The sequence below is a fragment of the Tamandua tetradactyla genome, chromosome 11 (assembly GCF_023851605.1).
Source record: "Tamandua tetradactyla isolate mTamTet1 chromosome 11, mTamTet1.pri, whole genome shotgun sequence".
In the NCBI taxonomy this organism is placed as follows: Eukaryota; Metazoa; Chordata; class Mammalia; order Pilosa; family Myrmecophagidae; genus Tamandua; species Tamandua tetradactyla.
The window spans coordinates 40134500-40147666 of NC_135337.1; the positions used below are offsets into that span (position 1 = coordinate 40134500).

Below are 13167 nucleotides of genomic sequence, written 5' to 3' on the forward strand. Positions count from 1 at the left end.
AGACACCAAAGATATGCTCTGATGTTCTTGTTCAAAGTGATAAAATTGATTGGGAGATAGATACATCAGGAAATGAGACGAGGTAGGTCTTGTTTTCAAACCAAAAACGTAGGAGGAGTTAGGATAACTTACAGTTGTTTTTCTATGAGCCTATAGCTGCTGGAACAAAAGTAATGGCCTTGAAAATTGCAGCTAACACTTACTGTTTGCATGCTGGGCTTCTGTGTGCTCTCATTTAATCCCCACCCCAGAGTACTGTTATCCTCACTTAAGGTCTCTGCAAGGAGAAAAGAGGTAAAAATGCAGAGGATTATTTCCTAGCTTGTTTAACATCTCAGCCTTAATGTTTGTCCTTGATAATTGTATTAATCTAATCTGGTTTGCAAACTATTCACAAAGGGTAAGCAATCCTCAATGCTTTATGTTTTTACCAACATAAAGCCCAGAAACCTGGGATCCCAGCTTTCTCCTCTTTAATTAAGGATCACATTTAATATGCCCAAAGAGAATTATTGTTTTTCCTATTTGAGAAGCTGTAATTAACAAAGTGACAGCCTCCGGGTTAATAATAAATCTCAATAATCTGATTGTGCTTTTCCAATTCCATGTCACTGCTCTGAAGATGACTCATGAGTAAAAACTGTTCTTTGATATGATCTCTCCGATCTGGAGAACTTAGCCAGTTAGTGCCCGAGAAAATCCACAATTTTCTTCCTTCTTTGCGTCGTGCTCTGAAAGCGTTTCTGCGTCTTTGTCGCTAGAGGGTAGTGTTGCACTGTGTCGGATAAATTCTGAGCCTGAGGATCTTGGCTTTAATTCATTGGTCCCAAAACCTCTGGACAAGTGGCCCTATTTCCTTTGCCCACCCCCCCATCTCCCCATAAATATTCTACAAGGTGCTCAGATAATGTTGCGTGAATTTTACTAAGGTAGCATTCTCAAATGCCATGTGTGCTGGGCACGCTGTCCGAGTTCTTCACTTCTCTTGCTTTGTCAACCCTCCCTGTTTTTTGAATACATGGGCCCAGATAGGTTAAATAATTTGCCTGTGCTATTCAAACCTAACATCTGCTTGACCTTAGTGCACATGCTTTGACCAGTCCCCTGTAAGATTTCTTTTTCTGATATTATCTAAAATGGACCATCGCAAATGAGCATTTAGTATGACAAGAAGCAGGATGATACTTCTAGGTAAACTGTGAAAGGAGAGCCTCATAATCATTATTTCTTTAAATGTGTTTCAAAGTTTCCTCATGGAAAATGGGGCTTATTTGCTTCATGAGTCTGGCTGCATTTCCATATGACAATTCTGTTCTTTCAAAGGATCTGGATGAAACTGGGAATCTCTGAGTTGAGCACTGTCCCATAGAAATAGACAGAGTGTGAGCTACAAATGAGAGTCACATGTATGTATACTTTAACATTTTCTAGTTGCCTTAAAAAAAGAAACAGATGAGGTTAATTTTATTAACATGTTTATGTAACCCAATATATCTAAAATACTATTTCAGGATGTAATCAATATAACATATTGATATATATGTTTTTTCATTTCATGTCTTTGCCATCTGGTGTGTATTTTATCCTTATTATGCATCTCAATTCGGACCAGCCACATTTCAAAGCTCAATAGCCACGCATGGCTTGTGGCTACCTATTGAAAACCACAGCCCTAGGTTTATGTTTCTCTCTTGGTGTGAGCTCTCCATTATTCCCACTGGAAAAGAAAAGGGATAAATGATGTTTCTATAAGAGTTGCCCGGCAGGATTGTTTGCAGTGACTATCTCCCATCTCTCTCCAGGCTAATGTTTCAGAGAAATGCATAATTGAGTTAAAAATTCAGTGAATGCACTAGTCAGTGGTGGGAGAAAATACTCTGTCTGGACCTGGACTTTGTGCTTATCTTCTCTATATTGCTTCTTTTTTGAAGCTGAAGTTAGAAAAATGTTTCTGGCTCTCTGCACCTCCTCCCTCCATCCCTCCACCCCCAAATTAAGCCAAACTGTCAGGATTTTCAGGTTCTGCTAATATCTGTTGAACCAGAAGTCCTTCAGTGTTTCCTGAAGACTAGAAAAGCCAAGCACCACAGCAGGATTTTCTAGGATATTTAGAATTGTAGCAGCCCTGAGTGTGGAAGTTAACCCTTTCTTAGAAAAGAAAAACAAACAAACAAAACAACTCTAGAGAGGAGGTATCAGGAAAACTACTATTTTACCCCACTGTTTGGCAGGAGCAGGCCCACAACTTTTTAGCTTTCTGATTTCCTGTTAGACATCGAATTTCAATGATTCAACTGTAAGAGAATAAAGATACAAAGGTATGCTGTCGAGATTCATTTCCAGCACTAATGGACTTTGGCACAGCGCCCTTCTAAAATGTCTGGGTAGAGAGGGCTAGACACTGCTGATGTTCTTCCAGACTTCACCTTGAATTATTAAATATTACTCTAATATGCCTTTTATGTTCCTTTTGGTTACATATGGTTATTCCTTTTAACCATAAGGAATAAATTGTAGTCTTGCATATCCCCCATTTTGCAAGTGGGAAGACCAGAGCACTGAAAAATTGTTGGAGTTTGCTGATGCCATGAAAAAAGTTCAAGGAAAACTGCATCATGTCTTCATGCCTCCAAAGCCTCTGATTTTAGCCAAGCACTCTCTTATTCAAAATAATTGTTAGCCAGTTAAAACATTTTATCTGAATGCTGAACACAGTTTGTAGCATCAGCTTTTGAAGCACATTTTAATATTATTCTCTGATATAAAGCAATCCAGGACATATTTTCATACAAATGAAGGTTCTTTTTAGTTCAGTCACAAAACTATCATTTGTTTGTGATTGGGTTCTCACTGTGGTCCTATAAAACCCACTGGGATTCTTTCTCAACAAGAAAAAGAGATAGAAGCACCTGCTTAGAATCGCCTTCTTTCTAGGAACATGCAATCTTGTAAGAACTGAAGCAACACCCAGTATATGCTGTCTTTCTAGACCAAAAGCACAAAAGGACCTTAACCTGGGACATTTTTTTAAGCTCAACTGTACCATAGAATTTGGTCACTGAAACGTTCTCTGATTCACAGCCACTTTTGTGGGACAAAATGCATAGTATATGCCAATCACTTAACTGGGTCTCCACTTTAACTTTTTGGTGGGTTAAAAGAATTCTCACATACAGAGGGGAGAGAGAGAACTAATAGTTGTGAATAACATTGATAGCAGGACAGGTATTGCATCTAGACTGTTACAAAATCAAGAAGGACTAAATTTGATAGATATTACCTTCTGGCTCTTTGCAGCTCTGAAAAATTGGAGCGCAGCCTGCTAGGGGTTCTTGAAGCTAAGGAAAGAAATTGGCCAGATTGCAAAAGAAATGAGTGAGATGAATTATTGATGCTGATGTCAAAGTTGTAATTGACACCCAGAAAAACCAACTTTAACTTCTCAGCCTTAAGGCTAGTTGATGGGATAAAAACAATTTACTCTGGGAGCTGCCAGTCTCACTGTCAGATAATCTGCATACCACTAAGTGATTTGCTTATGGGAATATTCTTTCAAGATCTTTATGGAGGGTGGCTTTAGTCCATTTAGTCCAAGTTGTTGATGCAGCAAAGGTGTGGTTTTGATATACTTGTGTGCCCTTTTCCTTAGCTACAACCTCGACCCTGTCCCGTTCAGCCATGGGGCTGGGGGTATAAGACATGGTGTTTACTATCTACTGGATATCGGGATTGTGTTTAAAACAATTAGAAGACCATCCAGGAGTTCACTCTGTGATCCTGACTAATACAGAGAACAGAGCTGGGTTGTGGACTAGCTGCCAGAGCAGTCCCCCTTGAAGTAGAATTTGAAATAGCTCTTGAATATTGACGTGATGGGGACACAGAGAAGAGCAAGAGCATACCAGGTGAAGCAAGTAAAGATGTAGAAATGAGCCTGGTTTTCTGGGAGGAGATGAGCACAGAGTATGAGTGTTGATGAAGAAGAGATGGGATGAGACACATGAGGGAGAGACTTAATCCAGACCTTCTCGGTTTGTTTTTATTTATTTATTTATTTTGAATCCAGCCTTAGGTAGGAGAAATGACCTAAGAGGAACATTCTATGAAGTTTAGATTTTACTCTGGCTTAGAGTGGAGGGTGAAGAGGCTGGAATGAAGACTTCCTTGGAGGTGGCTGTAATAAGCCACATATGTGTTTACATCCGAGTAGAACAGAAAGGGTAGATCAGAGACATGTGTCAGAGGAACAGACAGGACTTTAACAATTGAAGAGGGGGGTCAGTGATCAAGTCAACACAGCGATTACTTTGGAGTAGATGTTTCTGTGGTAGGAGATTGGAATTTCTGATAGGAATAAGGTGATTGGGGAGGAAAGCCCATGTATTAGTCAGGGTTCTCTAAGGAAACAGAACCAACAGGAGATATTTATAAATGTGAGATTTTATCAAAGTGTCTCATGCATCTGTGGGGATGCACAGTCCAAATTCCATAGGGCAGGCCATGAGCTGGCAACTCTGATGAAGGTCTTCTATGAATTTCCCCAGGAAGGCTGGGTGGCTGAAGTAGAGAAGAAAGTTCTACTTCAACTGAGTGGATTAAATCCAATTGATTGAGTTTTCTTACTGTGGAAGACTCTCCCCTTAGTTGATCGTAGATATCATCAGTCATAAATGCAATCAGCTGACTGATTATTTAATAAACCAGCTTTCTGGTTTATTAACCAACATGATATGTCTTTGAAACAGTCACCCGTTTCACCTGTATTTCTGAAAACTGTATCTTCTTTTATCTATTGGTTAATTATTGCTCATTGGATAGAGGCTTTTCACATTCATATAATGTTGTAACTCTCTGGTCCTAGAAAGAATAGTTTATTAAGCACCCACTGTTTGTTTTTAATCAATGTGGCAGACCAGTTTTTTCAACCTCTTGAAGCTAGGAAATGTGGCTGGCTGGCTCCAGGATTCCATTGGCATTCCGTTTTAGCCTCGGCTTGTCTTCTGAACTGCAGGTGTACACATCTACCTAATGATCAGCATTTCTACCTGTAACTCGTATTTACCTTGTCTAAAATCAAGCCCGTTAGCAATCCCTCCCTGCTGGCCCCTCTCCAGTCTTCTTTTCTCTTCAGTTTCCCCCCTTTCCCATTTAGGAGCTGCTCCATCTCCTGGACTCCTGCAGTTGCCTTCTCATGCGCGTCCCTACACCTAGGCTTCTCCCCTTCTAGGAGATCTAACTCGTACCAGCAAATGTCTTTTAGAAACACAGATGAGCTCATGCCCCTCCTCTGGCTGAAGGTTTTTACTCTTTTCCAGCTACGGGCTGGATTAAGTCTGGAGTGTTTAGCAGACCAAACAAGACCTTTCACGGAATGGCACAGTCACCTTCCCCCACCCCCTTTTGCTGTTGCTTCTTGTGTCTAGTACTGTATTTTTCCCATGTGCATCGAGCAGATCCTCTCCTTCGTCTCTCACTGGTAAACTGCTCAGCCTTCTTCCCAGTTCAGAATGTTACTTTTCTTGTACATCCCACCCTGGTTCTATCACAGGCTGGCCTGCTTCCTTGCTTGGAAGGCATTTGCCGTGATTATTCATCCTTTGGCACTTTTCCAGCTCTGACAATCTTTATTTCTTAATGTGTTAAAATTACCTGAACCAGTGTTTGGAAAAGGTACTGTGAAACTGTTAATTTAGCAAATTTTTTGAACCTATACTAATTTCCCAGGAATGTTCATATATTGCTGGTTATAATCTACAGCTGCTACAGTTCTTTCAGAAAGCAGTTTCGCAGAAGGTAGCTTTAAAAGTGTTAATAGCCTTAGATCCAGTCATAAGGAAAAAAGCATTATGCATCAAGTTGTTCATTATATTGTTCTTTATAACACAAACATTATTAGGAAGTCCAGCAACAGGGAAATAGTTAAATTTGGCATTTGCAAGCAATGATCTATTATATAACAAAGAGTCTCCAGATAGTTTCTAGAATGCATATGTAAACACACAAAAAAATCTGGATCCAAATTTTTTAGATGTAATACCATAGTATATGAAAAAGTACATAGGAAAAGACGTGTGAAATGTCAAGAAACTATCTCTGAGCGTATGTTGTTTTTTAGTGTTTTCCTATTTTTGTAATATCCTCCATATCTTACAACAAATAGGTTATTTTTAACCACAACAGCTGCAACAAGACAAGCTAACTAGACACCTCTCTGCATTTTAACATAATATAAATACATCTCAGAACCTAATTTTTCACTCCTGCAGTTTGAAGATTTAAACACAGTTGCCGAATGTCTGTTCTCTCTGGTCAACGGGGATGATATGTTTGCAACCTTCGCTCAAATCCAGCAGAAAAGCACCTTGGTCTGGCTGTTCAGTCGCCTCTATTTATATTCTTTCATCAGCCTTTTTATATATATGATTCTCAGCCTTTTTATTGCACTTATTACAGATTCTTATGACACCATCAAGGTAAGTGATTATCATCAGTATTTGCTGCTAAAAGTGTAGTGCAAATTCTGTATAGATTGTGACGTGAAAATATTGCATTTTTCACTAAGGATATTGAGATTTTCTAAAAATCTTTAGTTGCTGGAGATTAACTCTTTAATATCCATCGAGAGCATCATCCCTGTGACTGCAAGTCAGGGTGGGTGTTCAGAGGTGTGATGGGAAAGAGAAAGGGAAGTGGATAAGGATGGGATGAGTTTGGTAAATAAGTAGCCGAGTTGTCCATCTCAGCACTGACAGATGTACCTATCTGTGTGATGACCTGGAACTGAGGTTTTTGGGTTTTTAAAAAAATTTTTTTTATTGATTTTTAAATTTAAAAAAATATTACAAGAAACACAACATTCTTAATATATGATCATTCTGTTCTACATATATAATCAGTAATTCACAATATCATCACATAGTTGCATATTCATCATCATGATCATTTCTTAGAACATTTGCATCAATTCAGAAAAAGAAATAAAAAGACAACAGAAAAATAAAACGGAAAAAGAATTATACATATCATATCCCTTACTCCTCCCTTTCATTGATCACTAACATTTCAAACTAAATTTATTTTAACATTTTGGCACTGAGGTTTTCTGATAACAAGTTTCAGTGATAAGGGGTGGCACTACCCTGACAGCCGTTCAGGTATTGCCACACCTGTACACCGGGTGATATGGATCCCTGTGCATGGCCTAAACTTTTTTGGCTGTTTTGTTTCCCACCTTCCTAAGCTACCTGATGGACTCTGTATCCTTTCAGGCTGAGCCCATTTAATGGATCTGTAGCTTGATAGAAGCTCTGCCTCCTGGGGCAGAGTAGATGGTAGCACTTGGCAAGCCCTGTTTCACATCCGGTATCTGAACAGCCAGGGATGTCAGTGCCTTTGGCTGCTGTCCTCTGCTTAAACACTTTTTGGACTTAACTCAAAAGAAAGTCAGCCTCTTTGGGAAAACTTCTGAGTACTTTTTGTTCATGGGGGAGGGGAGATAAGTGTTCACGTGGGAATGGGGTTGCCTCTAGCAGCACGGCGTGGCATGGAGAGAGAAGAGCTGCAGGTTCATGATGTGTTGGTCCATGATTTTGAGGTGGTAATGTCCCCTGGGTGGGCCAAGTTTATGTGCTGAGGTGGGCAACACTTCCCTAAATTTGAGAAGAGGGGCGTCAGGATTATATGTCTACTCCCTTCGACCCCACTAAGCTACCGGTTTCTATAAAAATAGAGGAAATAGTGGTTGCTTCTCAGGCAGACTCTACACAGTGGTGCATGGAGGATGGAGGTCTTATCCAGGCTTCAAGTTTTAGACTTTTGGCTTACTTCTTTCATTCCCTTATTAATATACCCCTTTCCTACCCCTCCTTGGCTATCTCTCTGGAGTTTTCCTTTGGATTGTTCTCTGTTCCCCTGGTGGCCCTGGCCTGGTGTTCGGGGACTGACAAGTTGATTCATCATGGTTAATATCAGTTCTTGGATCTGAGGCAGCAGTGTGGGAGAGTGTTAGTTTGGCAAAGGTGGGTTTGGTTTGCTGACAAAGGAAGCAATTTCTCACGCTCTACAAGTAAGGTAACAACATTGTGTACTTTTAAAAGAAATATCAACAGAATGGGTTTCCGAAAACAGATCTTCAGGACTTCCTGAAGGAATGTGGTAGCAAAGAAGAAATTCAGAAAGAACCCTCAGCCTTCCTGTCCTGCGCCTGCTGTCATAAGAGGTCAGTATTGTGTTTCATTGGGTCCCCATGCTCCTGAGATGAGCAGTGTAGCTTTCTCAAGAAAGAATCAACTCCAGGTTAACACTGCACACAGAAATAGGGTTATTGTGGGAAGCAATTAATCTTTCTTTTCTTTCCTCCTACTGAAATTTAGAAATGAATTATTTTCTTATAAATGGTGCTGTGTAGACAGTTACATGACCCTGGTTATAATCTCTTAGGAATATTATGAGATTCTGACGAGAAGGAATGAATAATGTCTCCAAAGCCAAGAGAGAGACTCTTCTTAAGTGGCCAAAATAAAAGGTCAAAACGTTCACTTTTGGAGATGGCACTCTGGGAATGTCGAAGGCACTTTCTCTTTTCACAATATTTGATACCAATAACCTTGCCTAAGGAGAGGAAGAAGGTTGCTTGAGAGGAGGCTGTACATGGACTTGGTTGGAAGCATGCATCAGTAGCTCTTCATTAATCCCATGTGCTTTGCTCACTGTTCTTCAGGGCACATATGAAAACGGCCTGGGCCTCAATGGACAAAGTGTACTATAGTGTTTTGATGACTAGATTGGGGGTCAGATGAAGGACATTTTCTTTAATGTACCCATGCTTGTTTTCACCTGCAGTCAGGGTTGGGGGATTCTCACTCAAGGTCATCCCCATCCCATGTTTTTTGAAGAGGATTCTCCATAACAAATTCCTGAAGGAAGATGGGAGCACGTAATTGCTATTTAAAACCACAGGGTTTTATTTTTCTGTTAATCAATTCATTTTAAATGAATTTATGGGATTTTAAATGCTATGACTGAGCATCTCCAAAGAGTGTCTGGTAAATATGAAATGAGGTCTTCTGAGAAGAGCCAAGTTTTAAAGATCACATTTTATCCTTTCAGAACGTTAAACTGAAGGCAAATCAATTTTCTTATTCAAGATCTGCTTCATAATATGCACCTTGTAAGAAGAATCTCTCAAAGTTGTTGTTCTAATGTGCATTAACTGTAAAGGCAAAAATACAGCAGAGAATGTAATTATGAATTCTGAAAAATAATTGTTAAGTCTTTTTGAGGGGAGGATGGGGGTGCATGGTCCAAGAATCGAACCCAGGTCTCCTGCATGAAAGGTGAGCATTGTACCACTGAACCACCCATGCACATTTTTTAAAAACTTTTTTGTTGTATAATATAACGTGTATACAAAGCAAAGAAAGAAAAAAGCAATCATTTAACTGATAGGTCTTTGTGTTTGATTTTTGGATCTTGGTTTGCACTCACGAAAAGCCCAGGAGTTTGATAAGTGTTTTCTTGTGCAGCCACACAGAATGAGACAAAGATTTGAGGAGTGGGTGGGCTAGAAGACTTATTGACAAGATTAGGTCTGAGAGGTGAGGAAGAAGGGAGCAGTATCAGCAGGTAATTTGCTGATGTGGTAAATTACCACATCACGTAAGATGTGGTAAGGTTGATGAGAAGGTACAAGGTACTAAGGAAGATAAGGAAACAGAGAATCCATTAAGGAAATCAGTCAAGGAACCAAGATGTTGAAAGTTTTGGGGAACAAAGGGATATTAAAAATTAAAAACAGGGTGCATGGGTGGTTTGGTGGTAGAATGCTTGCCTTCCATGCAGATTTAATGCCTGGGCCATGCACCCCCCCCAAAAAAAAATTAAAATCAGAAGTGGCATTATTGGTTTGGGTAAATGATGCTCATGGTTGAACTCAGCTTATGCAATTTTAGTAGAATAATCAGATGAAATACTAGATTCCCAAGTTGGGGGAGGTTTAAGAGGGGTTGAAGGAACTCTGCAGAGAGTAAATGAAGTTCATAATGAAAGCCCTGATGGAGGGAAATGGATTGTAATAGGACCTTGAGAACAAGTGGTAGCTTTGTCTCCATCAAAAATTAGGTACACCTAAATATATTTAAAGGCAAGGATTCAAGGAATGAGTTAAAATTGAGGAAAGCTATGGATGGAGAGTAAATTTTGGAGCAAGATCTCACTGAGGTGACATGGTGAAGGAGAGAATTGCAAAATTGGTGTGTGTCTTCCCTTTCCAATGCCCCCAGCAGACAGCACTGATCCATCTTGGCTCTGTCCCCTGCCCAGCATGGATGTGGACACTCTTTTTTAACAAGGCAGTCCAGGCAACCACCACAGATTGGTCTTCCTTCGAATTATTGAAAGAGCTCTCAGACTGATCATTAGAACATCTGTTTTTCATTTTGGACCCTACCATTAACTATATCCTAGACTCCATCCTACCCCCTCAAACCTCTCAGAACCTCCAGTATTATCAGGGTAGACCAGATGACCTCTGAAACCTCATCCAGTTCTAAAGTGATGTGGTTCTTTAGAGAGATGTTATTGGTTAACAGATGCAGAGTTAACATTCCCTCTTCTCTACTGCAGAGAAGAAGGAAAATCTGCTGCTTCTGCAATTTGATAATGTTTTGTCAGATAAGGGAGACAAAGGGTCCTAAGAAATGGACAGGTCCTGAAAATTTGTTTCCCAAAGCAGGTACTCAAACCTAAAATAATGTTAATTCTCCTTCTTAATATTTCATCCTTTCATAGTTTGCACTAAGCATATCTATAATTTACGTGTGCCTAGAGTGTAGATTATTCCTCCTCAAAGATTTTTAAATCACTGTTCTCTTTTTTCTTTTCTTCTCCCCCTTTCTGTTTACAGGAAAAGAAGTGATGACCATTTGATACTTATTAGCTAAAATCCTTCTGCTAAAGACCATCAAGTTTCAGGCCTCCCTTAACAGTGGCAAAGCAGAAAGATCCTGAAACAGCTTGAACCAGCACTTTCGAAAACACTGCTTATTTAATTGCAGAGCAGGAAAGAGGAGTGATTACCAGCTGGCTGACCTTCACTGAAGTTCCTAACTTACTTTTTTATAAACTTGGGTGATGACCAAAGACCACATGCTACTACTGGGCATTGGTGCAATAGAGCAGTGATAATAGAAATTCTTAGTCTTGTAATTTGTGACATGAGTGTACAAAGCAATGGTGTTTACAGTTACGTGTTTAAAGATGTATGTTCCTAGTCAAATGAGGGTTTATTCTAAGAATGATTGTTGGGTCAGAAGACATTTGTTTATTCATGGAATGCACAGAAATGAAATTGGCTTGCTACACCGAACTCAAGACTCCAAAATGGATAACTATTAACCCATTTAAAGATCATGCTTGAATCAACAAAAAACCTCTTGCAGTGGACCTTTCTTGGCCCGCTTTCCTATGATGTTTTCTTCTTCAGCAACATGTGAAGCAACTGTTGTCTTTGTGGGATGAATAGGAATCCAAGCCATTTGGATACCTTGCCACTTGAGCTAATTGGTGATCATACATAAATGACATGTGGAAGCCAATGTAGCAATGCTCACTCATTTTAATAATTGAACCCCACTGTGGTGGGGATTTACCCTTGTCAAGCAAGAAAATATGATCATTTGTCCCAAAATATATTTATGGTATCATACCATATGGAGCTAGTACTAGTTTGTCAAAGGCAGTGACTCTGAACATCTCCCTAGGGATGTTCAAGAAAAAATTCCTACCACATCTCTATTAACTACCTGATCTCCAAAAGAGTGTTCCCACTTTCTTAAAAAACAGTAAAGGAGATGCAAGGGCTAGGATATGGACGTTAATCAATAAATATTTTTTAAAGTAACTTGACAGATTAAGATCACTTCATACAGATACTTATTTCATACTTGAGCCATCTGCAGTGTCAACCGTTTAAACTTACTGGTGAAGAATAGAACTTGAATTAGGCAGGATTCCAGTCCCAGGGCTCTTCCTCTTTCCCTCTGTCCACCACTGTAAGTCTCTCCAGCGCCCCACCAGGTTGCCCTACTTCCTCCTCCCTCCTGTTTCTTTGCCTCCACTCTTTCTTCATGTGCCTACACCAAATACAGGCAAGAAAAATAATTCAGTTAGTATAATTAATATTTGTAAGAGAGTGACTCATATCAGTACATTCAGTACATGGCTAAAAAATTACCATTTTATTTAACTTCTCTTCTTAACAAAAATATTAAGATTTATACTCAACTTTTAAAGTAAGGGCCATTTAACTGGTGGTTTGGGGGTCATTTCATGACTCCACAATTGGGTATGTAATTAGATCACTTATTCATTTCTGATTATATCCCTATATACTTACTTTTGTCTCTGAACAGAATTGCTGTTAAAGCCTCCGGCTTTTTCTGTAGCTGTGATGGCCGTTTGAATAAAAGATTAATGAAGGTCTTCCATGCTCATGTTTTTCTTTTATTGGCTTTCATGTTTACTTTTATTTCTTTTCTCTTCAGCTGGACAGAACAGTTTAACAAAGAAAAATGTTTTTCAAGGTCACCCTGTATCTGTGAAAACATTGTCTCTCTTTTTAAAAATTCTAAACAATTGTCACTTTACCAGCTGTACTATCTGTTTGGATTTTATCGAACAATGTTCTCATAACTCTTCTAATAAACACATCTGCGACATTTGTGCAAGTTAGGAAACTCTTTCTGCCTGCTAGTGCAATTCTGAGATTTCTAACTCTTGTGGAATTAATCTCCTTGACTTGCAGTGACACAGGTAAGCTTATTGATATGATGTGGCAGAAAAGAGCATGGGGTTGGAAATCATTTAGATCCACCTTAGTTTAAATCCCAGGCTAACCTGCAGTTTTGTGGCCCCAGGCAAGTTAATTTTGTCTTCTAAATAATGATGATGATAAACCTCAGCAAAAATGTGACACTGACATTGAAAACTCATACCAACCCTGGTACTAAACGTTAGCTGTCTTTTCTTTTTCTCTGCCGTGTTTGTGAATTGATTCTATAGAAAATGCAATAGTGCAGACATCAAGAGAATTGCTTCTGCAGCCATTTTGTCTGCCCTTCTGTCCTCTCCCTGCTTCCTCAGTGTCCTAGGACAGACTACGCCATGCCT

General features: G+C 39.4%; 1 protein-coding gene across 6 annotated transcripts in view; it reads left to right on the forward strand.

Moving 5' to 3' along the window:
• MCOLN2 (mucolipin TRP cation channel 2) overlaps nt 1–12480 on the forward strand; it is a 68028-nt gene extending 55548 nt beyond the window's left edge. For 5 of the 6 annotated variants that reach the window (XM_077120430.1, XM_077120434.1, XM_077120435.1 and 2 more), the window contains 3 exons: nt 6267–6473; nt 8097–8218; nt 10904–12480. In XM_077120430.1, coding sequence (XP_076976545.1) covers nt 6267–6473; nt 8097–8218; nt 10904–10940 — 366 coding nt within the window. In that variant the 3' untranslated portion in view covers nt 10941–12480. The remainder of the gene's footprint in view (nt 1–6266; nt 6474–8096; nt 8219–10903) is intronic. The other variant, XR_013159365.1, reaches the window with a different exon arrangement.
• Nucleotides 12481–13167: the final 687 nt, after the last annotated feature.